The 26,057-nt window shown below is 50.5% G+C and overlaps 3 protein-coding genes across 8 annotated transcripts in view; 2 read left to right on the top strand and 1 right to left on the bottom strand.

The window, feature by feature from the left end:
• The window catches only part of Agrp (agouti related neuropeptide), a 65,466-nt gene extending 39,429 nt beyond the window's left edge, over positions 1–26,037 (bottom strand). Inside the window, exons 1-2 of one of the 2 annotated variants that reach the window (XM_050143475.1) lie at positions 24,744–26,037; positions 10,953–11,350 (exon numbers count right to left, since the gene is read on the bottom strand). The gene's annotated coding sequence lies outside the window, so the exon portion shown is untranslated. The remainder of the gene's footprint in view (positions 1–10,952; positions 11,351–24,743) is intronic. The other variant, XM_050143476.1, reaches the window with a different exon arrangement.
• On the top strand, positions 88–9,113 carry Ripor1 (RHO family interacting cell polarization regulator 1). Its single transcript, XM_050143468.1, has 22 exons — positions 88–561; positions 1,386–1,512; positions 1,630–1,782; positions 1,933–2,011; positions 2,398–2,421; positions 2,518–2,571; positions 2,699–2,851; positions 2,949–3,012; positions 3,091–3,134; positions 3,216–3,341; positions 3,825–3,973; positions 4,049–4,178; positions 4,262–5,710; positions 5,787–5,908; positions 6,721–6,853; positions 7,048–7,183; positions 7,312–7,473; positions 7,691–7,849; positions 7,976–8,172; positions 8,256–8,339; positions 8,480–8,570; positions 8,703–9,113. Exons 1-22 carry the CDS (start codon positions 543–545, stop codon positions 8,798–8,800), a joined length of 3,753 nt encoding a protein of 1,250 aa, XP_049999425.1. The 5' UTR covers positions 88–542; the 3' UTR covers positions 8,801–9,113.
• Ctcf (CCCTC-binding factor) overlaps positions 23,935–26,057 on the top strand; it is a 45,052-nt gene continuing 42,929 nt past the window's right edge. For 2 of the 5 annotated variants that reach the window (XM_050143473.1, XM_050143469.1), the window contains exon 1: positions 23,938–24,191. The gene's annotated coding sequence lies outside the window, so the exon portion shown is untranslated. Of the gene's footprint in view, positions 24,192–24,397; positions 24,420–26,057 lie in introns of those variants that run through there. The other 3 variants (XM_050143472.1, XM_050143471.1, XM_050143470.1) reach the window with 3 other exon arrangements.

Here is a 26,057-nt window from a genome sequence, read left to right as displayed (position 1 = left end):
AGGGAGAGGGAGAGGGAGAGGGAGAGGGAGAGGGAGAGGGAGAGGGAGAGGGAGAGGGAGAGGGATCCCTGGAACTGGAGTTACAGACAGTTGTGAGCTGCCATGTGGGTGCTGGGAATTGAACCAGGCCGCTGGAAGAGAAGCTGAACCATCTCCCCAGCCCCTTGTACACCTTTCTATCACTGTCCCACAAGTCTCAGTCTATCCTTCCATAATAATTCTGGGGTTCAACTCCCTTCACAGGCGCTCTTAAGCCCAAACAATGTGCCAGCCCACTCCGGAGGAAAGCCCCTAGTCACCCCTTGCAGAGGCCAGGCAGACCGAGGTCCGGTGCCCCCCTAGTCCGGGGGATCAGTCCCGCCCCATCCCGGCTGGCTGAGTCAGGAGGCAGGAACTGGGCGGGCGGGAGGCGCCTAGAGCAGCCGAAACCAGGGCCAGAGTCGCTGGCAGTGAGCTTGGAGCCCAGCGGGGCTAGAACCAAAAGCCCCAGGCCAGCGGGACACAGTGGGTGAGCGCGGGTCTGGGACCATCCGGAACCCACCATGAACTCCAAAAAGAGAGGTAGGACTCGGCTTGGAGCTTCAAAGGCTCTAGAGATGGCCACAAGGGATGCAGACGGGATTCTGGGGGCCTAGGATGCGTGTTTCGTTGGAGTAGGTTGGGGTGGCGGTTCGGTCGGGACTCCTTTCCTCCCACGGTAGGAGAAGCGTGCGTCCATGACTCAGTTTCCAAGAAGGGTCTATAGAAAAGTGGAGGAGGCGGGGCACTTCTCCCGGCGCTGCCCCCCCTACTCTGGGAATCCCCGGGCGCCCGGAGGACGCTGGTGTCAAGGCGCCTGCGAGTTGGTGTGAGTCGGGCCGGTGGGTTACAAACCTGCACCAGCCAGGCCCGTGTCTCGGCTTTACTGAGATCCCAACCCGCGCCCCGCCCCATGACCTTCCACGGCCTCCCGGGGTGGTGGCACCCGAGCTTTCGGCTACTTGGGGGGGGGCAGGCAGGGGAAGGGCTGGGGATGCCGCCCCGCCCCCGGGTAAACAGGCGCTTCCGCACATTCTTCGCGCGCCCCGCCTCTTTCCTGCTTCTTCCCAGCTGGAGGAGGGTCCCCGCGCGACCCCCCCTTCCTGCCCCGAGACAGGCGGAGCCCTCACCTCCGCAGGAAGTAGGGGCAGAGCGGAGGCCACGCTGAGTCCGAGGCCGAGTCGCCTGCCACTGCCCTGTCATTAGCGAGGGGGCCAATGAGGCTAAGACTGCCAAGGCTAGAGCCCATTGGGGCAGGTGTTCCTGGTGACCAGGGAGGGCCTGCTCCAGCCCTGGGACCCAGCCACGGGAAGGGGGCTTCTTCGGGGACCCGATTGGTGCTGGACACACACCCCCGCCACCCCCAGGGAGCCCTGCGCGGACTCATTCCATGATGTCCCTGTCGGTGCGGCCGCAGCGCCGCCTGCTCAGCGCCCGGGTCAATAGGAGCCAGTCCTTCGCAGGCGTCCTCGGCAGCCACGAGCGCGGGCCCAGGTACGCGACAAGGGGTTTAATGGGGTTGAGAGAGTTAGATGGGGTTGGGCACTGGGTGTGTAGTAAGGGTTTGGGGGATTCTTGCTAACCCCTTTTTAAAGGAAGTCTCTTCTTCAGGAACTTCACGGTCTTCAGCCCACCAGGGCCCCCACGGAAGCCTCTAGTGCTCTCCCGAGTATCGAGGATGTTTTCCGTAGCCCACCCAGCCCCCAAGGTGCCACAGCCTGAGCGGCTGGACCTGGTGTATGCCGCCCTTAAGCGCGGATTGACGTAAGCAACACCCTCCTTGTGCAATGTCCCAGGATTCCTTCTAAGTTTCTGCAAGTCTGAATCTTCCCCAGCCATGCACCCTTTTCCTACCACCAGCATCCAGTCAGCTTGAGGCTGGATTGTTGACTCTCGTCACTGCCTTTCCCCTAGGGCCTACTTGGAAGTGCATCAGCAGGAGCAGGAGAAGCTCCAGGGCCAGATAAAAGAGTCCAAGAGGAATTCCCGCCTAGTGAGTAAATGCCAGGGGATGTCCTGGACCAGTATCTCTCTTGCCTGTGTAGTGTAGGGTCTGGGCAAAGCAACCTTGTATGATATTGAGCTGTGTTCTGAGGTGAGCTGGTAGGTTATTCTGTTCCAACCTCTTGGAATGCACTTTCTGCTTGAGACCTAGTGCCTTACTCAGAGAAGCGTGCAGCGTGAGAGTTCAAGGCCTCACTCACGACAGCGAGAGATTATATTGCAGTGGTAAAGGAGAAGGCCAGGGTTCTTTCTGGGAGGACAGTTGTCAACGGAGGAAACATTTTTGTTGAATCCTGAAAAATAGCTGGATAGGCAAATATGTTCCTGGGGTCTTCCTGATACCTTCTAAGTATCCCTTCTTGTCTCCCTCTGTAGGGCTTCCTGTATGACTTGGACAAGGTGAGTGGATATAGAATGGTGTTGGAAGAGGGTTGGCTCACAGGGAGAGGAAAGAGTCCTAAGACTTAGGCTCTTTCTGACTCGACTCTCCCTTAGCAAGTCAAGTCCATTGAACGTTTTCTTCGACGCCTGGAGTTCCATGCCAGTAAGGTGCGTACAGCATGCACGCAGAGTGGGATGTGGGTTTGGCTATCACAGGGAAAGGGGGAAGGTCCATTGTAGGCAACCCCAGCGGTGAGTCTCAGCCCTGCTGCTACCCCCGTTACCACCTCCCCAGATTGACGAGATGTATGAAGCGTACTGTGTCCAGCGGCGTCTCCGGGATGGTGCCTACAACATGGTCCGTGCCTACAGCACGGGGTCCCCCGGGAGTCGAGAGGCCCGGGATAGCCTGGCTGAGGCCACTAGAGGGCATCGAGAGTACACAGAGGTGAGCAATGAGGACCCCTGTGGCAGAGGCACAAGGTGTGGGCTGCTGAGAGAGAACTGGTTCTTCATTTCCTCACATTCCTACCCCTCCTTCCCAGAGCATGTGTATTCTGGAGAACGAGCTAGAGGCCCAGCTGGGCGAGTTTCATCTCCGGATGAAAGGTGAGTTGTCGGGGAAGAGGCAGGCGTGGGTATGCTTAAGGCCCCCAGCATGGCTCATCTTCTCCTTTCTGTGCCCAGGGCTAGCTGGCTTCGCCAGGCTGTGTGTAGGCGATCAATATGAGGTATGAGGTTGTACTGAGAAGACCCGGGTGGGAGGAAGGGCCACGGTCCCAAGAGCTGCTTCATGCTGCCTGTCTCCCTAGATCTGCATGAAATATGGCCGCCAGCGATGGAAACTGCGAGGCCGAATAGAGAGTAGTGGGAAGCAGGTGTGGGACAGTGAAGAGACCGTCTTTCTTCCCCTGCTCACAGAGTTCCTGTCCATCAAGGTGATTTTCCTGACCTTGAATCCATAAGACAGCTTGTTCCTATGACCCTGTTATCTTGGGAATTCCTTGTAAAGATCTCTCCTAAGGCTCTCATTCCTGTAGTCCCTTATAGCTCTCTGGGCCTGTAAATGTGACTCCATGACCTCCATAACCCTCTTTATGTGGCCTTGAAAACAATCTTCCTCATGACTTTGATACTGAGACCTTCTCACGAACTTCCAAACTTGTGAATATTTGACTTCCATTGAACTCCCATAAGACTGTGACCCTATAAATCCAAGGACCCTACCAGCTTGGACTTCTATGATGCTCTTGCTCCCAGATGGCCTCCATGGCCCTGTGATCCCTGGAACTCTCATCCTCCTGTAATCTACACACCTGTGACCCTGTGACTGTCTTACAACCTCTATGCAAACTCAGATTTCTGGATGCCCTGAAGCTCATTAGCACCTACATGACCCCTCCCTGCACTCTTGGCTACAGGTGACAGAACTGAAGGGCCTGGCTAACCATGTCGTTGTGGGCAGTGTCTCCTGTGAGACCAAGGACCTATTTGCTGCCCTGCCCCAGGTTGTGGCTGTGGACATCAATGACCTTGGCACCATCAAGCTCAGCCTGGAAGTCATATGGAGGTTGGTAGGAGTGAAGGGTTTAGGACAAGGCAAAAGGAAGGTAGTGGCGTGGCTAATGTCCTTTTCCCTTCACAGTCCCTTTGACAAGGATGACCAGCCCTCAGCAGCTTCTACAGTCAACAAAGCTTCCACTGTTACCAAGCGATTCTCCACATACAGCCAGAGCCCACCAGACACACCCTCGCTTCGGGAGCAGGCCTTCTATGTGAGTCGAAATCCAGGTCCCAGCCAGGTCTTACCATCTCCCAGAGTCTTTTGGTGTAACCCTGAAGTGTTTCTTTCTCTTAGAACATGTTACGGCGGCAGGAAGAGCTAGAGAATGGGACGGCATGGTCCCTGTCATCTGAATCTTCAGATGACTCGTCCAGCCCGCAGCTCTCAGGCACTGCTCGACATTCATCAACCCCCAAGCCCCTGGTGCAGCAGCCAGAGCCCCTGCCTATCCAAGTTGCCTTCCGAAGGCCAGAGCCCCTCACCTCTAGCTCCATGGAAGAAGAGCCAGCTGTGGCCCCCGCCCTGGTCAATGGGCATGCCCCTTACAGCCGGACTCTCAGCCACATCAGTGAGGCCAGTGTGGATGCTGCCCTGACTGAGGCTGTGGAAGCAGCGGGCTCAGAAAGCCCAGTCCCGGGACCTAGCCCACTTGTATACCCAGATTCCACCCATGTGGAGCATTTCAATAGTGTTCTTCCTGTCCCAGACACTCGCCATTCTGCCACAAGACCCACCCCAAGTGCAACTGGCCCTGCCCCCACATGTACAGACCCTGCCTCATCTACACCGCTAGACTCAGTTCACAAAGCCACAAACTCTGATCCTTTGGAGTGTCCAAGCCTCACACATACAAGCTCTACCTGCAGTGCTGTAAGCGCTGCCCACAGTGTTCCAAGCCCAACTTCCACTACTGTAGATTCTACCCCCAAACCCACGCCCTCCGCCCTCGCCACTGCAGGCTCTAGCCCCAGTGTTCCAGACCCAATCCAGGCTAGCACAAGCCCTCCTGACACCACCCCGAGCCCCACCCACACCACTGCCAGTCTCACCCACACTACCGCCAGCCCTACACATAGCACCCCAAGCCCCATGCACAGCACCCCGAGCCCCACCCACACCACTATAAGTCCTACTTGCAGTACTCCAAGCCCCACCAATGCCACTCTGAGCCCCAGTCACAGGACCACTAGCCCTTCTCGAAAAACTGGGGTGTCAGCTCATACCACTACAAGTCACACCACCAGTGCTGTGGACCCAGTCCAGATCTCTACAAGGCCCATTTCCACAACGGAAAGCCCTACCCCTTCTATAGACCTTGCTGTAAGCTCCAGCTCCTCCTCTGCAGACCCTGCACTACCAGGCACTGAACCTCTGCCTTGTAGCCACCCAGCCACCACTCCCTACACCAAAACAGACGACCCCACAGTATCCTGCACCTCTTACCAGAGTCTTGCTTGTTCTGGTTCAAAGTCCCACATAAGCCCTGCCCCAAACTCCCCAGGACAAATTCCTAAGAGCCCAAGTTCCTCTCCCTCATCCGCGGCCCCTGCACCCCAATATTCAGAACTTAGCCAGGCCACAGCTGCTCAAACCCCAGTTCCTGAAGCAACCGAAGGAGCTGGGGACAAAAGGCTTGAAGAGGCCCTGGGGACCCTAATGGCTGCCCTGGATGATTATCGTGGTCAGTTCCCTGAGCTGCAGGGCTTGGAGCAGGAGGTGACTCGCCTGGAGAGTCTGCTCATGGTAAGGAGGTTGGCCTGAGACAGTACAGAGAGCTGCCAGCAAGTGGCAGCAGCTCTGACCCCTCTTACAATCTCAGCAGAGACAAGGCCTGACCCGAAGCAGGGCCTCCAGTCTTAGCATCACTGTGGAACATGCCCTGGAGAGCTTCAGCTTCCTCAATGATGACGAAGATGAAGACAATGACGGTCCTGGGGCCAGGTAAGGCCAGACTGGGAACTAGTTGGACGGGGAGATACGAAGCAGAAGAGGTAAAGCAATGTAAGGCAGAGGAGGGGAAGGGGGAGGTTGGGAGGAAAGGCAAGATGGGGACTGGTGAGGTGGGGCTTGTGGCAAGTGCAGTTTTGGTTTTTCCTTGTATACCTCATGTATCTTTGATGCTCATGTCACCAACTCCATCCATCCCAGTGTTTCTGGCCACCCTGCTCATCTCTGCAATGTCTGCCTCCCCTGCAAGTCCCCATCAGCTTGTGAGCCTCCTGCCTCTCTTCTTTCCCTTGACCTCACCTTGGACCCATCCTGTGAAGGAGCCCTTTCAGTGCCTCACCATGTGCCCTGTGTCCCCCAGTATCAGCCCCCTCCATCACGACCCCGACTCTCCCGGAGGCTGCGGCCTCTCGGCTCTCATTCCTGGAGTAGACTTTACCGATTCAGATTTGAGAATCACACCCGGTCCCTCCTCCCTTTACGACTTCCTAGGTTCCAGTCCCAAGCCCTGCGTCCCTCCCAGTCCACGTTTTATAGACCATCCCGCCTGCAGTCCTACTGGCGCCCATCTCGGGTCCGGCAGCCCCTTTCTTCTTAGCGGGGTATCAAAAAGTAGACTGGCTATAAGACCATGTTACTCATTGCGGCCTCATCCTCCTGGAAGTCTCTGTGAACTTACCTGTGTCTTATTGTCTGAGTCTGCACTTTGTTCTTCCATTCTGGGTGGGAGGAGCTTAATAAAAATAATCTCTGGTAACCAGAAGGTGATGTGTGTTGTTGGGATGTTTGATCCATTTTTCTCTCAGGCCCACAAGCAGCCCAGAGGCTGTGGCAGAGGACAGATTAGACTCATCGAATGCCCAGTCCCTAAGCACAGGGTGTCCAGCCCTGGATGCCACCTTGGTCCAGCACCTGTATCACTGCAGCCGCCTCCTGCTGGTGAGGGGATAACACACACCCCTTCAGCCCTTGCCCCAGGGAGTCCTGCATTCCAGTCCTGGTCCTCTAAACCTCTCAGTTCCACACACCAGTGCCCCAGGGTCCTGGGCATTTGGCTCCTATGCATGTAATACCTCCATCCTCCCCAACCCTTACCATGAGGTCTAAATTACTTGGCAACCCCTGTCCTCTAGAAACTGGGCACATTTGGGCCCCTGCGCTGCCAGGAAGCATGGGCCCTAGAGCGGCTACTGAGGGAGGCGCGCGTGCTCGAGGAAGTGTGTGAGCACAGCAAGCTATGGGGGACTGCTGCCACCTCTGCCCAGGAAGGTAAAGGCCCCTTGGGCTTGGGCTGATGCCCACCTGGAGTTCATGCCTGACCTTTTCCCATTTATACACCCTCCCCTCCTGCCTGACCTGCTCTGTTGCTGATGGCTTTTCTCACCCTCCCCTCACAGTGGTGCAGTTCTCAGCCTCTCGGTCCGGCTTCCTGACCTTTTGGGACCAATGTACAGAGGGACTCAGCCCCTTCATCTGCCCCGTGGAGCAGGTGCTCCTCACTTTCTGCAGCCAGTATGGTGCCCGTCTTTCCCTGCGCCAGCCAGGCTTAGCTGAGGCTGGTGAGTGGGCTGCCTACCTGCCCCTTCCTTCCTTTCCTAGCTTCCTTGTTAGCCCCTACTGACGGACAAATTGAGCATTGAAGAAAACTAGTGATTGCTCATTCTCAGAGTAGAGGTGGACAAGGAGTCCCTGGGCCTGAGCTAGAACGGGGACATTCTCTTCCCGCTTAGAGACCCGGGTCTATCCCAACTCAGGCTGTGGTACTGTCTCCTGCAGTGTGTGTGAAGTTCCTGGAAGACGCCCTGGGGCGGAAGCTGCCTAGGAGGCCCCAACCAGGCCCCGGGGAACAATTCACCATTTTCCAGTTCTGGAGTTATGTAGAAGCCTTGGACAGCCCCTCCATGGATGCCTATGTGACAGAGACTGCAGAGGAAGGTGAGACAGTGGCCCTGGCCACAGAATGCTGACCCCAGGGGTGGTCCTGAGGGTGTAAAAGATGGGATCATGAGGACAAAGTCACCCCAAGAGTTTTTACCAATTTGTGCCACCCACTTCTTTTAGTGTTACTGGTACAGAATCTGAACTCTGATGACCAGGCTGTTGTGCTGAAAGCCCTGAGGTTAGCACCTGAGGGGCGCCTGCGAAGGGATGGGCTTCGGGCTCTTAGCTCCCTGCTGGTCCACGGCAATAACAAAGTCATGGCTGCAGTCAGTACCCAACTTCGGAGCCTCTCACTCGGTCCTGTCTTCCGGGAAAGGGTGAGTTTGGCAGGATTCTCTTGTGAGTAAGGTGAGGGCTGAGGGCGTCCAGTAGCTAAATCTGCCCTCCCACCCTTGCCCAGGCTCTTTTGTGCTTCCTGGACCAACTTGAGGATGAGGATGTACAAACTCGAGTGGCCGGATGCCTGGCTTTGGGCTGTATCAAGGTGATTGCCACCAACCAACCTACCTACCTACCTACCTACCTACCTACCTACCTACCTACGTACCTACCTACTACCACTTTCGCTCCAGGGCTATTCCTGCTTGTTATACTGAACCTGCCTCAATGTTTTGTTTCCCATAGGCTCCTGAGGGTATTGAGCCCCTGGTGTACTTGTGCCAGACAGACACGGAAGCTGTGAGAGAAGCTGCCCGGCAGAGCCTACAGCAGTGTGGTGAGGCTGGGAAGTGGGAGACATGAACTCTGAGAACACCTTGGCTGTTGGGAGTAGGGTGAGGTAATGCCAGGCGTGGGAAGTCCTGGAGGATGTCAGGGCCACTCTTGATCTTATGCTCACACGTTATAGGGGAAGAAGGACAGTCTGCTCATCGGCGGCTAGAAGAGTCCCTGGATGCTCTGCCTCGCATCTTTGGGCCCAGCAGCATGGCCAGCACAGCATTCTGAACTCTAATCACCGGCTCCCAGTGTTCCTTCCCCCATTTTCAGGGCTCACCAGGCACTGGCAGGGAGGGTGAGGGCTGGTTCCAGACACCTCTCCCCACAAATCCCTATGAATGAAAATCTAATATATTCTTTTGTTCCCCTGGGGTTGGTAGAGTGCCTGAATGAAGTGCCTCCCAGCCTTGGTTCTGCATAGCCTTTGCCACAGAGTGTCAGGGGCTTGGCCATATCTTGCTCTGCCTCACTACATCCCTTGGTTTTGTATTTTATTTACAGAGTTTTACAGAAAATAAAAAAGCAAAATGCGTTTCCTACATGGCTTGCTGCACTTCTGAACCTCTGCTCCAACACCTTCTGGTGTGTTCTTCCTGGCACTGCTGTGCCCACACTCCAGCTGTGACAACATCGCGTGCATTTGCCCTGGAAATCCTGGTGGAAGGAAGCCCACAGTCCAGGGTTGTGCTTGGAGAAGAGACACAGAAGGGAAGGGAGCTCTGCTCTGCTCAACAGGCTGAACCTGCATCTGGGCCTGGGAACTACAGGCCCTGATTGGATCCAAGCAGAGAAGGCCCAAACTGCGCATTCTAGACTAACTGTGGCTAGAGGGCAAAGTGAAAGAAAAGCTAGCATGGCGTGCCTGAGCTGTTGCCACCAGGGGGCAGTAGAACTGCATCAGGGGGTGGTAGCTTCTGCATGGGTCCCTCTGGCGAGGCAGCCTCCTATGGTGGAGCTTCAGGAGCAACTTTAGGCTGGGGGGGTGGGGAGCAGGAATCCTTGCTTAGGGGAGGAGTTGGAGCCTGGGAGACAGGAGACCCGGATGGCTGCCCCGTGAACCAAGACAGCAAGGTCCTTCCCTCCCTGAGGCACCTCTTTCCCGGCAATAACAAACTGTGAACTCTGTGGCCCCCAACAGTCAGCAGACCTGTGATGAGGAAGTAGGACTCCCAAGGGAGGGCCTCCCTGCCTCCAGCACATAAGTTTGTTGTTAACTTAGGTTAGGGGACCTTTGGGACCCAGGATTTCGGGAAGGCAGGCCTTTGCTAAGAAGGTCCCGAGGGGTTTCCACACCCATGGCTAGAGAAATGGACCCTCCATCCTCCTACCAGGATTTCTGTTGAGAAACTGGACATTCATAAGGTCTCCCCAGCTTGAGCCCCCTGGTGTCCCAGTACCTGTGGTGATATGGCCCAGTAGTCTGACACTGTGCACAAAGCTGCCCTGGGGAGAGGGGGGAGCGCTCAGGAAGAGCCAGCAGTTTCCTAGGTGGGGGTGGGGTGACCCAGATCCCTGGGGAGCCTTACCCCAGTGTTTTAGAACTGCCTATGAAGAGGTTTTTGGCTGGGCCTTCAGCACCTGCTGTGGAGGTCATGCTGTGCAAAAGAAACGGCAACAGGAAACACCTGTGAGTGGATACTGGCAGTTTGCGATAGTCTGGTGGGGGTGGGGTAAGGCGCACACAGACAGCCCTTATACACTGGCATGGCTGGGCAGGATAGGGCAGTTCAGCTTTTTGGTGGTCAGCTGGGGTAAAATGGAGTAGATAAAACAATCAGGTGACAGACCACACCACCGCCTATAAGCGGTCACAGTTTGGAGGCAGTCCCAGAACCACCAGTAGACTCCCTGTGGGCAGGATTGTTGTGAGTGGTGGGGAGAGTGGAGTTGAACCTTGGCTAAGCAGGGAGTAGGAAAGTGAAGGCAGTGACTGGGCCAGGACACCTCAGCACAAACCACGGACAGTGCCCAACAAGAAATACGGGGTGGGAAGATGTCATTCCAGTCCGTCACTGACTATCCATCCCTGTTCTCCAAAACAGAAGGAACAAGACCCCTCTGCCTTCTACAAGGAGGGTACTAGGGCCAGAGCCTAGGCGTCTGTCCTAGCTGAGGAAGAGTGAGGGCAGAGTGGAAAGGAGCTAGAATCAGAGCACAGCCTGGTGAAGGAGTATCAAGGTCAGGAAAGGACCCTCAGACCTTGGCCCTTCAAGACTTCTGGGCTTGAAGCAGTATGGATCAAGCACACGACAACCACTTGCCCTCTCCTCTCAATTCACAGCCTGACTCAAGTCAGGCTGGCTTGGTCTTCTAGCCTGACAGTAGGTCTCCTTCTGTCAACAGTGGGAAGCACACATGGGGCACCGCTTTTACTTCCTACCCTGCTGTCCTGCAGGCTGGGGAGACATTTGTTCTTCCAGTTCAGATTCAGGACAGTTGGGAGCCTGCTGTCCCAGGTGGTGGGAGGTTGGTGATGTTATCAAGAGTCACAGGTGTCGGCAAGGAAAGTGTGCACCTAGAGGGGGCAAATGGAAATGGGCTGCCAAGGTCTGTAACATGCTGATGGGCTCGTCATTTAAGACCACCTAGGTCACAGTCATGTCTTATTCATCGTCTTCAGAGCACTGCAAAAAAGGGCCAGGCTGAGGTGGCTCAGGATACAATTTATTGTGTTGGTGGCTGCAGGAGTTTCCTTCCATTCCTCTCCTTTCCTCTTGCCCTCTTCCAACCTTATCTTTTCTTCTTGTTTCTCACTCTTCTTTTCTCATGCTTTCAAAGCTGCAGTGAACCAAAAAGAAGAAAAAGCATGTTTATGAAGGCAAAGAAGCAGATGGGCTGGCACACGGGAAGAGGACTGCTTCCTGGTCTCCCCCACAGAGCGGGGGTGCCTTCCTTGTACGTTTCTGAGCCTGGTATGTGGGTACAATTTTCTGGATGCCAGCACATGAGATGTTCTCTGCTTTCCCTCCATCCCCTCAGAAAGAAGTTTACTCTTCAAGCCGCCCATCCCCAAAGATAGAAGGCTCTTATGGGTAGCTGGAAAGATAACTCAGCAGTAAAGAACACTTAAATGTTCTTTCTTTCTTTCTTTCTTTCTTTCTTTCTTTCTTTCTTTCTTTCTTTCTTTCTTTCTTTCCTTCCTTCCTTCCTTCCTTCCTTCCTTTCTTCCTTCTTTCTTTCTTTCTTTCTTTTTTTTTTTTTTTTTTTTTTTTTTTTTTTTTTTTTTTTTTTTTTTTTTGATTTTTGAGACAGGGGTTCTCCGTAGCTTTTGGTTCCTGTCCTGGAACTAGCTCTTGTAGACCAGGCTGGCCTCGAACTCACAGAGATCCGCCTGCCTCTGCCTCCCGAGTGCTGGGATTAAAGGTGTGCGCCACCACCGCCCGGCTCACTTAAATGTTCTTGCAGAGGACCTGAGCTCAGATCCCAGCATCCACAAAGTGGTTTGCAACATTCTAGAGGCACATACTTGCAAGTAAAACCTCATGCACATAAAATAATTTTTTTTTAAAAGCTGGGTGGTGGTGGCTCATGCTTTTAATCCCAGCACTCAGGAGGCAGTGGCAGGTGGTTTTCTGTGAATCCAAGGCCAGAGTCTGGTCTACAGAGTGAGTTCTAGGACAGCCAGGGCTACACAGAGAAACCCTATCTCAAAAAGCCAGAAAAGAAAAGAAAAAAAAGGCTCTTGGCTTGTTGGCTTGGATGCTGGGCTAGGCTTTTCTGGACTTGGATAATATGAGAAGGCGAGATTGAAAGACTCCTAGAAGCACAACATGCCATTTAGAAAATAAAGCTGTCAATGGCCTGCAGTGACAGCCATTAGTCTAAAGTTGACGCTAAAATTCAAAGACCAATTGCCTCTTAACTCATGATACATCCCAGGAACATAGATGTCCAGTAAATGCTGACTTAGAACAGCTGATTAGCAGATGCTTTGCTGTAGCTACCAACTATCTGTTCCCAGCTAACTCCTCTGACCTCTTCCTCCTGTGCAGGCACCCCTTAAATAGCACTCCACTGAGTTCTACTCTCTTTAAACACATGGCTTCCATCCACATTCGGAGGCTACTGTCAGTCATTCTGTTTTTACTTTATTTCTAGACACTCGTGAATCCAGTTCCAGACTGGATACTTCCTTTTGAACACTCAAAGCATTTTAAACTCAACAACCCAAAGCCTACTCTTTGTCCCTCTTGGACTTATTCTCCACAATACAGAATGATTTCTAAAACTCAAATCTACCTCTACAGGAATTGTTTACGGAAAACCCCAGCCCACTCAACCTTGCTCCGGCAGCCCTTTGAATCATTCCAGTCTGGATTGTCATTTCTACTGGAACTGCTCCCCGTGCCCTGCAGCTTTACTGAGCTTTCTGCAGGGCTTGCCTAGACCTGGTACCACTCCTCCTGTGGTCCATGATTTTCACTTCTCCATAGCCTTGCTCAAGCCAACTCCCTAAAAACCTTCAACTTGGACATTACACGTTTAAGAGTTGTCACCTCACCGGGGTACACTTGCAAATGCTTGGAGTAAGATTGTTGTGGGGCTGGAGAGGTGGCCCAATGGTTGAGGTCCTCTTCCAGAGGATATGGGTTCAATTCTCAGCGCCCACATGGCAGCTCACAACTGTCTGTAAACTCAGTTTTACCCTCACAAGGACATGCATGCAGGTAAAACACCAATGTTCATAAAATAAAAGTTTTAAAAATAAAGTGAAATAAAAGGATTGCTGTGATTTCAAAGCCAGCCTGGGTAACATGGTGACTTCGAGGCCTAGCTGGTCTGTATTACCATTCTGACGTATTAATCCCAGACAGTTGCAACTGCTTCGGTGTGAGATACATCTTTATTCTGATGATTCTACTAAGCGGCTGGCAGCACAAGCCCGAGGATGACCCCCAGGGGCCTGTCAGGTCCTTTCCAGTGGAACTTTGTGAGTGCTAGTCTTGTTTTTCGAGATGGTCTCTGGGTAGCCCTGGCTGGCCTGGATCTCGCTCTGTAGACCAGGCTGGCCTTGAACTCAGAGATCTACCTGCCTCTACCTCTCAAGTGCTGGAATTAAAGGCGTGCGCCACCACTGCCAGGCATCCCCCCCACATTAAACAATGCTTTATCGGTAGTCTTCATACTCTGTGGTTCAACCACTTAAAGTGCACAATTTGCTGGACATGGTGTACAGGCCTGTAATTCTAGTACTTGGGAGGCTAAGGCAGGAGGATCAGGAGTTTAAGGTCATTCTTGGACAACATAGTAAATGTGAGGCCAACCAAGACTACTTGAAATTATGTCCCAAAACAAAACAATTAGCACTACAATAAAGCATCTAACATAATGGCTTTGGATATATTTAGAGTTTTATACCAAGGACTATAATTTTAGAATATTTATACCTATCCATAAAAGAACGTAACTTCCTTTTAGCTGTCATTCCCAGAGTCCCTGCATTCTCTCATTTCATCCCCCCCCCCAGGCCTAGGCAATTAGAAATCTACTTTTGCTTCTATGAATTTGTTTTTGCTGTATATTTTTTATAAAGGGAATCAGATTATGTCTTTCCGACTTACTCAGTTCGGAGCCATCTAAGAACTTCCCTGAAGGTTAATTCAGTGAGTCTACCATGAATCCTGACAATTACTATTTGATCATCCTGCATTTCCTTGTTTTTGTTTGTTCGTTTTAGACAAGTTTTCATTATATAGCCCTAGTTGGTCTTGAACCTGTAATCTTCCTGCTTCCACTTCCTGAATGCTGGTACTATAGGTATACACTACCATGCCCAGCTCTATACCCCCTTACCTCTATTACCTAAAGTCAGATCCGATCTGTATGAAGTGGACAAGAAATGTCTTTCAGGGCTCTCAAGAAGACTTGGTCAATAACAGTATGTGCTGTATAAGCCTGGTTCTGAGTTGGATCCCTGTAATCCACATGGTAGGGGGAAAGGAACCTGCTCCTGCAAATTACCCTCTGACCTCCACACTCTCCGGCACAGACACAGGCACACACATAAATATATATCACATAATATATATATACACACACACACCATATAAAACACACCCAGTTTTTCGGGACAGAGCCTGTCCTGGAACACACACACACACACATACACAAAAAGAAATGTCTTATAATAGCTCATCCCTGTTATCCTAGCATTGAGAGGTTGAGGTAGAAGGATTTCTTTGAGTTCCAGGCCACGCTGGGCTATAATGTGGGATCCTGTCTCTAAACACAATAAACAGAAATGCCTTTGGATGTATATCTCTGAGATCTGTTACCTCTGGGCTTCCTACTTCCTAGATCCAATTACATCTTCCTAAGTCCCAACTTATGTCTTTCTCTATCTCAATGCAACCTCTAAACATTTTAGGACGAAAGTACCGTATGTTTAGTGTAGAAGAAGCCTTAAAATTCAGCGCATCCCTTAGGAGCATATCCTGTTTCCCTCCAGCATTATCTGTCTAGAGCATAAGCCTGGGTTCAGTTACTCAGGTTGTTACGTACAGACTAAATCACAGCCCCAAATGCCTCTGCTATCTGTCTGCCAAAGTTGTCTGAAATTTCCATCATTAAGCCCTTTTGATATAGCTCAGAGGTTAAAGGTGTTTTCTGCTGTAATGAGTTTGATTACAGCTCTTCCTATGAATTGAAGCCGTAATATCCATCTTGTCTTGGAGGCAGAAATCCTTTTGTCCCTCCTAAACAAATCATATGGAATTAAGGAAATGGGAGTTCAGTGTTCAGTGAAAGGGCAATGCTTAACATGCACAAGGTCCTCTGCTTAATTCCTGGCCGAGACATCTCCTCCTCCTTCCTAGGTAGCCTTAGAGCTATAGCATCTTCTCCAGAGGACTGCCATAGAAGCAGAAATGTTGAGCTAGTGGTGTGGCACACACCTGTAATTCTAGTACTCGGAAGGCTGACATAAGGGACTAATTTGAGCTGGGCGGTGGTGGCATATGCCTTTAATCAGCACTCGGGAGGCAGAGGCAGGTGGATTTTTATGAGTTCGAGGCCAGCTTGGTCTACAAGAGCTAGTTCCAGGACAGGCTCCAAAGCTACAGAGAAACCCTGTCTCAAAAAAAAAAAAAAAAAGTTTTTTGAGCCTAGAATTTCAAAATCAGGTGAGTTAATATAGTAAGACAAAGAAGGAAAGGAGGGGAAATGGAAAGGGCAGGGCAGGGGAAGAAAGGAAGGAAAGAGATGTTATTTGAAATTGGGCCTGGGGGCAGAGGTTTATAATCTCAGCTACTCTAGCGCCTGAAAAGTTTAAGACCAGCCTGGATTACAGAATTAATTTAAGGTCAGCAACTTAGTAAAATATCAGGCTTTAAAATAAAATGCAAAAAAGAGCTGGGGATATAGGTCAGTGATAAACCATCTGCCCAGTGTGCCCAAGGCCATAGGTTCATAGGTTCCCCAATATAGAAAAAGAAGATGATTGATAAAAGTTGGGTGGCACCAGCACACGCCTTTAATCCCAGGAACTTGGGAGGCAGAGGCTGGCAGATCTCTGGGAGTTTGCAGTCAGTCTGGTCTGTAGAGGGCAGTCAGGACCGTTTGTTACACAGAGAAACCCTGCCTCAAAAGAAAGAAAGAGTCAGGCAGTGGTGGTGCACGACTTTAATCCTAGTACTTTGGAAGCAGAGGCAACCGAATCTCTGTGATTTTGAGGGCAGCCTGATCCACGGAGTAAGTTCCAGGACAGGTTCCATAGCTACTGAGAAACTCTGTCTTGAAAAAAAAAAAAAAATCAAACAAACAAAAAAAGGAAATAGAATCTCAGGTAGGAGGGTCTCTGAGTTCAAAGCCAGCCTGGTCTGGTCTACATAGAAAGAACTGTCTCAAAAAAATAAAACAAAACAAACAAAATGAAAGAATCTCTTTGAGAATTATTGTAGAAAATATGTCTTTCCCAGAAAGAATGACTCTAAGACCAAGAAAACTACTTAGAAATGTAGCTGATTCTACTGATGACTCTAGAAAGAAGTCAAGTTGTTGGAAGGTAGGTTGGGACTAAGGGGAAATAACAGAAAGCAGGATAATTACATTTACTTTGTAATAACTGGGGGGCTGGAGAGATGGCCTAGAGGTTAAGAGCATTGGCTGCTATTCCAGAGGTCTTGAGTTCAATTCCCAGCAACCATATGGTGGCTCACAACCATCTGTAATGAGATCTAGTGCATGCAGGTAAAACACTGTATACATAATAAATAAAATCTTTAAAAAAAAAAACTGGTCCCTCTAACTATGTCAGAAGCTTTACTTTTCAAGATTTTTATCACTATGTCAATACAATTATCAGCCTCATAGAGGAGCAATCTGAGATTACACAGCCACTAGGAAATCAACACATCAACACCACGAGGGCCCACAAGATGGCTCAGTGGATAAAATGGCTCTTGCTACCAAATCTGATGACCTGAGTTCAATCCTTGAAACCCATCTGAAAGAACTAACTCCTGCAAGTTGTCTTCTGATGTCCATGGCACACATGTTCCTCTCCCCAAAATAAATGTTTTTTTTCTTTTTAAAAGTCCACATAATACCTGAGTCCAAGTGTCCTGGTTAGTCCCTCCCCCCCCCCCCCCCCCCCCCCCCCCCCCATTTCATTTTTGCTTTTTTGAAGGTGAGGTTTCTCTGTGTAACAGCCCTGGCTGTCCTGTAAATCAGACTGGCCTTGAACTCTCAGAGTTCTGCCTGCCTCTGCCTCCTGAGTATTGAGATTAAAGGTGTGCACCACCACATAGTTACATTTTTTTTGTTATTTTTTGCCAACTTGGTACAAGTTAAAGTCATTTGAGAAGAGAAAACTTCAATCGAGAAAATGCCCCCATTTATGGTATATTTTCTTTGATTAATGGCTATGTGGGAGGGTGCCCAGATCACTGTGAGCTGTGTTACTCCTGGGCAGGTAGTATGAATGGTATAAGAAAACAGGCTGAGTGAGCCCAAAAGAAAAAGCAAGTCTGTAAGATTCTGGCTTCTGCTTCAGTTCCTGCCTCCAGGATCCTGCCTTGAGTTCCTAGCCTGACTTTCCATGACAGACTGTGACCGGGAAGTATAAAGTAAACAAATCCTTTCCTCCTCAAGTTGGTTCCGGTTACAGTGTTTTATCACAGTGTCAGAATCCCTCACTAAGACATTAGGACAGTCTGACTCCCACACCCAGACACGTCAATAGTAAATATTTAAGTTTTATAACTAACACCCAGCATCTTGGTCTGTTTATCAACGGTTCTCTAGACAGCTGGGTCTATAGAGTGAGTTCCAGGACAACACAGGGACAGCCCCCACCCCACCCTGATCCCACTCCCCACTCCCTCGAAAGACCAACAAACAAAAAAGTTCTCTAGTAAATTGGCCTTGGCTGTGCTAGCCCCTAGGCTCCCTCCAGTTCCCATTTCACCCTGGGACCTTTTTCTTGCTTTCCCAGGAGACAGCATTAACAGCTGGATACAAACTTGTTCTGTTTTTACCCTCAGATGACTAATTTAGTTTCGTTATCCATTTCAATTCAAAATCATACATCTTTTTAAGGCTAAACTTCAATGTAAAGTTCTAATCTTATGAAAGCTGCTAACTTATTTAGACTGTTTGGAAATAGAAGTTAGTCATCCTTAAAGTACTGATATAATTAATTACAGGAATAAGCTCTATTTAGTTCCCTGTATATGTTTTCAAAGTCAAACTTATTTTTTTTATTTTTTATTTTTTTGGATTTTTTCGAGACAGGGTTTCTCTGTAGTTTTTGGTGCCTGTCCTGGAACTAGCTCTTATAGACCAGGCTGGCTTCGAACTCACAGAGACAGCCTGCCTATGCCCCAGAGTGCTGGGATTAAAGGCGTGCGCCACCACCGCCCGGCTTTCAAAGTCAAACTTAAAATAAGTAACTAGAAACAAAGTTTGTCCAATCAAACATACCTAGGCAGCCCTCATACTTCAGAGATCTGCAGAATGTGGCATTTAAAATAATAATTAAAAAGTTTATTATATTAGACAGAGACTCCGAGATCCTAGCAGTGACCCAAGGTCTCCAAAGAAGATTATGGGACACCAATGATGTCTCCACCTGGATTACGATGATGCTGACCAATGGGCGAGATGCCCCAGTTCAACACCTGCTGCCAGGACCTGGTCCAGACTGTGGACACGCAGCAGGACCTTGGAGAATTGATTGCACCACTTTTGCCTAGACAAAATAAGGTCAGTCTTTCCATGTCCCTCTTCCATAGGAAAAAAAATTCACCTTATGGGTCTGGCTAAGACTGTTAAGACTGCTGTTCTGATACTTCCACCTCCAATGCTATGGAGACCTGGGTATGGCTAACTATATATGGACTCTTGTCCCTGTCATTTTTAATAGATTCGCAAGCTGCTTGGTCTGTACTCAAGTATAGTTTATTTATCCTTCTCTGACAGTATTGATGGTTAGGCTAGCTATAACTTTGTCAACTTAGCAGCAGCTTTAAGAGTCTCTTCTCCAGAGTGCTCTCTCTGTCTGCTCTTTTTCTGGAGAGGCAGCTTCTGCCTCTCTTTTCTCGCCCCCCTTCCCCTCCCTCCTCCATAACCCACTAAATAAACTCTATACCCAAACTCTCTCTGCATGGCATATCTGTTTGTCTCCTGCCGAGGCCTCAGGCCATGCCAGGGGGTCCAGTGAGGCCTTGGCTGACCCACCGTCCCTCATGGGACTGGTCCCCCACCACCTCTTTATAAATGATAACTAACACTCATTATCTGCTTTTTTCTAAGATAGGGATTTCAATATGAGCCCTTAAGTTTCAAATATATTATTTTCCTTTAAGTACATAAATTTTAACTTCTGTTCTTAGTTTAAACTTGTCTCAATAGGTTTCCACTTGGACCGCAGATACATCTAAGCATCAGTTGCTATCACCTGCTCCAAATGACTGGGATCCCTGGACTTGCTGAAAGCTAATGGGACCAGTCCGGCTGATGTGAGTGCTCCCTGACTCTTCTACAGAGTCTGTGAACCAGATGCTTCTGATGAGTGCCCCATTGCCTGAGTTCCCTCCTTACCTTTGGCTAGCCTTTCAGCCTTCTTGGGCCCTGATAACAATGCCCCAATGTCAGCCCAAAGTAGTTACAGAAAAGAACACATGCTCCCTGCCCAGAATAGGTTGAAATGCTAAGACAAGGGAGAACTCCCTGGCATGGGGGACAGAAATGGCTACCTATAATGTCCACTGACATACCTGTCATTGGTACTTGTGAAGAGGGAAATGTAGGACCCAGCCATAACAAGCTCAGTAGAGGTCTGAGTCTCAGTAGCTTACACTAAGGCAATACCTGGTTCTAAGGAAGGCCACAAACTGAGACTACTCAGGTACCACCCAGGAACAGACCTTCCAAAGGAAATTCCTAATGTTCCAACTACTGTAGACAGGATCACCTGCCAGCACCCACCCACCACTTTTTCACCAGGATACCCCTAGCCAAATGTCAGCCAATCAGGGGTCCTGAACCTTAGGAATCCCTCATCCCGAGCCGGCGGTGGTGGTGCATGCCTTTAATCCCAGCACTCAGGAGGCAGAGGCAGGTGGATCTCTGTGAGTTTGAGGCCAGCCTGGTCTACAAGAGTTCCAGGACAGGCTCCAAAAGCTACAGAGAAACCCTGTCTTGGGCTGGAGAGATGGCTCAGATTTGGCCTCCAATTCATGATCCTTCTGTCTCAGCTTCTCAAATGCTGGGATTACAGGTGTGCACCACCATATTTGGCTAGAATATGACTTAATTTTTAATATTTTTGGTCTCTACAGATTGACCCCATAGCCTCACACATGCTAGATACTGTATTCTGCCACTGAGTTACACCACGTCTTGCCAGCACGGATGCTAGTCTACCAGCCAGTTAGTAAAGCAGCACATTGCTTATCCGCCAAGCTCCCAGGCACTCAACTTAAGAATTTGAAATTACTCTAAGAATCTGCCCCCACCAAAGAGGCTGAGGGACAGGTTCGAAAATAAGGTGACTTTATATATGGTAAACTGGGCAGTTATCTGCTAAAAGGCCCTGACCACTCCCCATGGACTACAAACCTAAGTGAAAGTCCATGGGAAGGATGCTTCCTTACATTCTCAAAAAATAAGGTGTGTGTGTGTGTGTGTGTGTGTGTGTGTGTGTGTGTGTGTGTGTTGGGGGGGTGATGGTGAGATGACTCAGCTTGAGACCATGCCTGACAGCCTGAGCTTCTTCCTTTCTTTTTTGGTTTTGAGACAGGGTTTCTCTGTAGCTTTTTTTTTTTTTTTTACTAAATATTTATTTATTTATTATGTATACAATGTTCTGTCTGCATGTATGTCTGCNTGTGTGTGTGTGTGTGTGTGTGTGTGTGTGTGTGTGTGTGTATGCCTACCATATGTGTCCAGGTAAACAGAGAGGCCAGATGAAGGTGTTGGACCTCCTGTAGCTGGAGTTACAGGTTGTAAGCTACCCAGCATGCGTGTTGGATATGGAACCCAACTCCCCTGGAAGAACAAGCAACTCTTGACCTCAGACATCCCCAGACCCTCATTCTGTTTTGTTTTTTCTATTTTTTTAAATATTTATTTATTTATTATGTATACAATATTCTGTCTGCATGTATGTCTGCAGGCCAGAAGAGGGCACCAGATCTCATTACAGATGGCCGTGAGCCACCATGTGGTTGCTGGGAATCGAACTCAGGACCTTTGGAAGAGCAGGCAATGCTTCCAACACCTGAGCCATCTCTCCAGCCCTCTCTGTAGCTTTTTTGAAGCCTGTCCTGGAACTAGCTTTTGTAGACTAGGCTGGCCTCGAATTCACAAGAGATCCGCCTGCTTCCACCTCCTGACAACCCAAGTATCATTCCTGGGACCCACATTATAGAAAAGAACCAACTCCTGGAAGTTATTCTCCGATCCCCACATATGTGCCCTGGCAATCATGCATGCACATACGCCTCACACAAAATAAATAAAAGGTAATAAAATTTTTTAAAAAGAGCACCGTTAATACCTATTTTTCCTAAGTGACAACCCTAACAAAACTACACACATGCACACACACACTTAGTCTATATCACATCCTAGAATATTCTAAAACTATCCTTTATAAACCAGGAATGGTGGCTCATGCTGTAATCCCAGCAAGAAAGCGAGGGGCATATAAATAAAATTTGAGGCCACCTTGGGTTACAAAGTGGGAAATAGGCTAGCCAAGGCTATACAGCAATAGCAAGATTCTGTCACAAGACAAAATACACACACACATGCACACACAAATCCCAATTATACAGAAAAATAAAACATAAGGGCTAGTAAGATGGCTCAGCTGGTAAAGGCATTTGCCACCAGGCCCAATAACTTCATTTCCATCCCCAGTACCCACAAGGTGAAAGGAGAGAATTTACTTCTGTAAGTTGTTCTTTGACCTTCAAACATGAGCCATGGAACATGACCATACCCACCCTCAGTAAATTATCCTAACTGTATCTCATCACATCACTCTGGCCTCTCAGTTATCTCTTTCTAGCTCTAAATGCCTTCTTTGGTTTTCCTTTCCTTTGTCTTTGGAGATGATTACACAAAGTAGGACATAGAAACCCTGTCTTGAAAAACCAAAACCAAACCAAACAAACAAACAAATAAAAAACTCAGGTTTTTTTATTTTTTAGGTTTTTTGAGACAGGGTTTCTCTGTGTAGCCCTGGGTATCCTGGAACTCTTTCTGTAGACCAGGCTGGCTTTGAACTCAGAGATCTGTCTGCTTCTCCTCCAGAGTGCTGGGAGTAGAGATGTGTGTCATGTCCATCATCTTTTTACACATCTCCACTGGCTTGAGATGAAGCTCGGTGGCAGAGTCCTGCCATGTGAATGGCTGTGCATTGAACTCCTACCACCAGAAGGGAAATAAAACAAAACTCCTCCCTTGCCCTCACTTCCTTCTGCACTTATCCCCAACCTCTCTTCTACCCACAGAAAAATTCTCAAGTTGCCTTCACGTATTGTTTCTCTTTCCTTACTTTTCTGTTTACTTTTTAAACCATTCTACTCAGGCCAACATCTTCACTCGGTTCATACTCGTCAAGCAAAAGTCACCAATAACATTTGCTAGTTATCTCCGAGGTAACAAATTCATTAAATCTCTGACTCAACTGTACCAGAACACACAGCATCTGGAAACAGGAGCCTCCCTTCCTGCCTCAAACTTCTGGCCTTGAATTCTACAATTCAACACTCTAGACTTGACTTTCTGCCTGCTTCCTTCTCTATTACCCTTTCTCTGTAGAGTTTCCTAAGACTTGGTCTTGGAATTTCTTTTATCTGGATAAATTGGCTCATGAAGTTTAAAAACATCTTATTTAGCTGCTGACATTTGAACATCTGGATTATATATACATACTTCCAAACCCAACTTTCTGATTCTTTTCGGGGGAACAGCAGTTATCTGTTCATAATGGGGCAACATTCTCACAACACAGCATAAATATATGGACAGAGCAGAAGCAGCTCCCTTGATGCTAGGTGCATTTGTTATTCTCGCAGATATAACAAGAGGGTTGGGAATACAGTCCTAAGTCACATTCCACAGTCTTGGGGGAAAAGGGTCTTTGTCAAGTTTACCACTGGTTGGGTAGGGTCCCTAGGCTCCTCCAGGGGAGAGGGAAGAGCTGAACGACTTCAACTGGGAACCTAACAGAAATAATGTCTTTGAAAATCCACTGCTGTGGTCTGCTGTCTCTCCGGATTGAGAAGTCCTCGAGACAGCAAGAGACCCTGTCCTGGTCCTTCGTTTCACACCCGGTTTTATAAGGCCCTTTTCTAGATCACCAAAGCCACTGGCAAAGACAGCTCTTCCAGCCATCGATCTCGAGCACCGGACAGTGTTGGAGAAGTGTGAAGGCGCGGGAACTCGCTGGGTCTTACTTCGGCAGCGGAGTACTGCGCAGGGCTAAACCTGGGTTGGGCCCAGCGGGGTAGGAGACTGGGTAGGGCCGAACCTTGCAGCCTCCGCGACCCGCTGCCTGGGCCCGCGCGCTTAGTTCAAGTAACCTTAACCCTCCCGCCCTCCACGGCTTCGGGGGAGAGAAAAGAGCTGAAGAATCACTGCAACCAGGCGGAGATCCGACAGCCCAGAGGCCGCAAACCTCCGCCCAGGAAGCCCCACCCAACGGGAACCAGGACGCCTCCGCCTTAGCCGAGCCCACGCGCGACCGGGCGAGGGCGCGGAAGGGCGCGTGCGGAGTGACGACGCGACTCGCGGCGCATCCCGTGACGCCATCGCGCCCGCTTTTGAAAGTTGGCGCCCGGGGCCGCCTCCCATGCTGCCCCGCGCCAACCCCTCCCCTCACCTTTCCTCCCCCGCCCTCAACTCGCCGCCGGCCGGCCCCCCCAACCCGTCTCTTCCCTTATCAGCACCCGCGGCCCCGGCAGCGCCGACGCAGGCGCACTGCACCGCGCCGCCGCCATTTTGTGTCCGAGCCTGTGGAGCGATTAAACCGTGCGCGGAGCTGCTTCTTTGGCGGCAGCGGCGACAGCGGTAGTCAGTGCAGGCACGCGGAGCTAGCCGGGGACGCCAGGTGGCCGGAGCGGTGGAGCGGCGGCGGAGCGGGCGCCGCGGGGGGTGTGGCGCGAAGGTAAGGGGGCCCGGGGTGGAGGAGGTTTCGCGGGCCGCCTCTAGGTGTCACGATGGGGCCGCTCCGGTCGGCGCTGGCTGCAGCCCGGCGCCAGCGCCGCCGCCGGGGGGTGTTTGTCTCCCTCTACCGTCCCTGCTGCGGCGCGGCCGCCGCCATTGCCCGGCGCTGCCGCCAGGGCCTGGCCAACCCCCTCCACGCCCGCCCGCCAGCTTCCCTCCGCCCAACATGGTAGGCCTCTGGCGGCGGTGGCGACAGAGGCCTGCGCGCTCGGCGACTCCATTTTCCTTCCTTTGTCTCTACCCTCGAGGCCGGCTTTTGGCCCGGCTGATCTTCGGGCCGCGGCCCGCCCTCTGCCCTCCGCCCCTCCCGCGACGGGTGGCCCTAACCGAGGCTGGACCTCTTGAGGCTCGGTTTCCGCGCTTGCCTCGCTCGGGGGTCCTGAACCCTCTAACGCCCGCGCGTAGCTGGGTCCCGGAACCGTGTGGGTGTCGGGTCCCTACTGCCGCGCCTCGGACTGCCCATCTTCCCAGTCTACCCGCTCCCGGAACCTACCCGGCCGCCGAGTACTTCTCCAGCAGCTGGGGTGCTCTCTAGTTCCTCCGAGTCCGATCATCGTCGCCGCTGGTCTCCGTCGCCGCCGAGTGGCGCAGGCGGCGCTGCTGTGGCTGCGAGCAGAGGGACCCCTGAACTGCCGAGAGCTCCCTCTGCAAGGCTGGCTGAGCTGCTCGCGCCTCGACGCCGCCTGAGCGGGCGGGGGAACGCGCGCTCGCCGCCCCCTCCGGGTCCCGTTGCGCCCCCAAACTCACGCCAGGGCATCGCGCCGGACCCGATCGATGCGGCCCCCAATGGTGGGCGGAAAAGACTCGAATTTCCGCACCAAATAGTTTTTTTCCCCAGCTAGGTTCGCACTCTTCAGCCCCTTGGAATGATAACACATTGTGTGCTCAGAGATCTCAAAGGGACTGAAACTTATTTCACTCTGATCTCAAGTGATGTGTTAAACTCCAAAATTCGGGAGCATAGGCTGGTTACGTTTGTGCAGGCGACGCTGGAGTTTGCCTCCAGTTTAAAAATGTCCTGCCGGTAACTTCGCACTCCACTTAGGACCTGATGCTCTAGGGCTAGGCTAAGACAGTTCAACCCTCTGGGATTGTGCAACCCGATATGAAGCGCCAGTAGGGCAAAATGAACTTATTCTCGACTAGACTGGTAGTTTGACTGTTGGATGAAATGTGAGGATTGATGTTGTAATTGAGTCCTGGGTCACTTGCAGCAGACGGTTTATAAATGTGTGTGCCTAATGTAACTACTCTTTAGTAGCTGACTTCCTGGATTGAGTTTAGCATTAAGTAAACATCAGCATAGAGACAATACTTTTTTGGAGTTTAGATAACTAAGAAAGTTAAAATTTCACTACCTCCATAGACAGGAAAAGAAAGTAAACAGGGTATTTACCCTGACTTTAATTCTTTTACATTAAAAAGCTTACGCTGTTAAATTGTTGAAGTAACCTTTATTTCCCGAGTCTCTCCCCCATATTTTGTTACTAATTAGTCGCTGATGTGTGACTTAGGTTCTTAAGTAGAAAAGAAACTCTAGGTTGACATTTATAGAAAAGAAGATATTTAAGTTTATTAAAAGCTTTAAACATCTTCCCACCCCAAACCCTCGGACAGAGTAGTTTCACTCTGTAGCTTTGGCTGGCCTCCTACTCAGAGATCCACCTGCCTCTGTCTCCCAAGTGCTGGGGTTAAAGGTGTGCTCCGACATGCTTGGCTTTCTTTAAACATCTTGATATTAAGAAAAATTATGCTGTTCACTGTATGTTATCTCAGTTTGTAGGTCCTGGCAGCCCCCATTGTACAC

The sequence above is a fragment of the Alexandromys fortis genome, unplaced genomic scaffold (assembly GCF_014885135.2).
Source record: "Alexandromys fortis isolate MF-2015 unplaced genomic scaffold, M_Fortis_MF-2015_v1.1 scaffold_1, whole genome shotgun sequence".
NCBI lineage: Eukaryota > Metazoa > Chordata > Mammalia > Rodentia > Cricetidae > Alexandromys > Alexandromys fortis.
The sequence above is the reverse complement of the archived record's forward strand: the minus strand, read 5'-3'. Positions and strand labels throughout refer to the sequence as shown.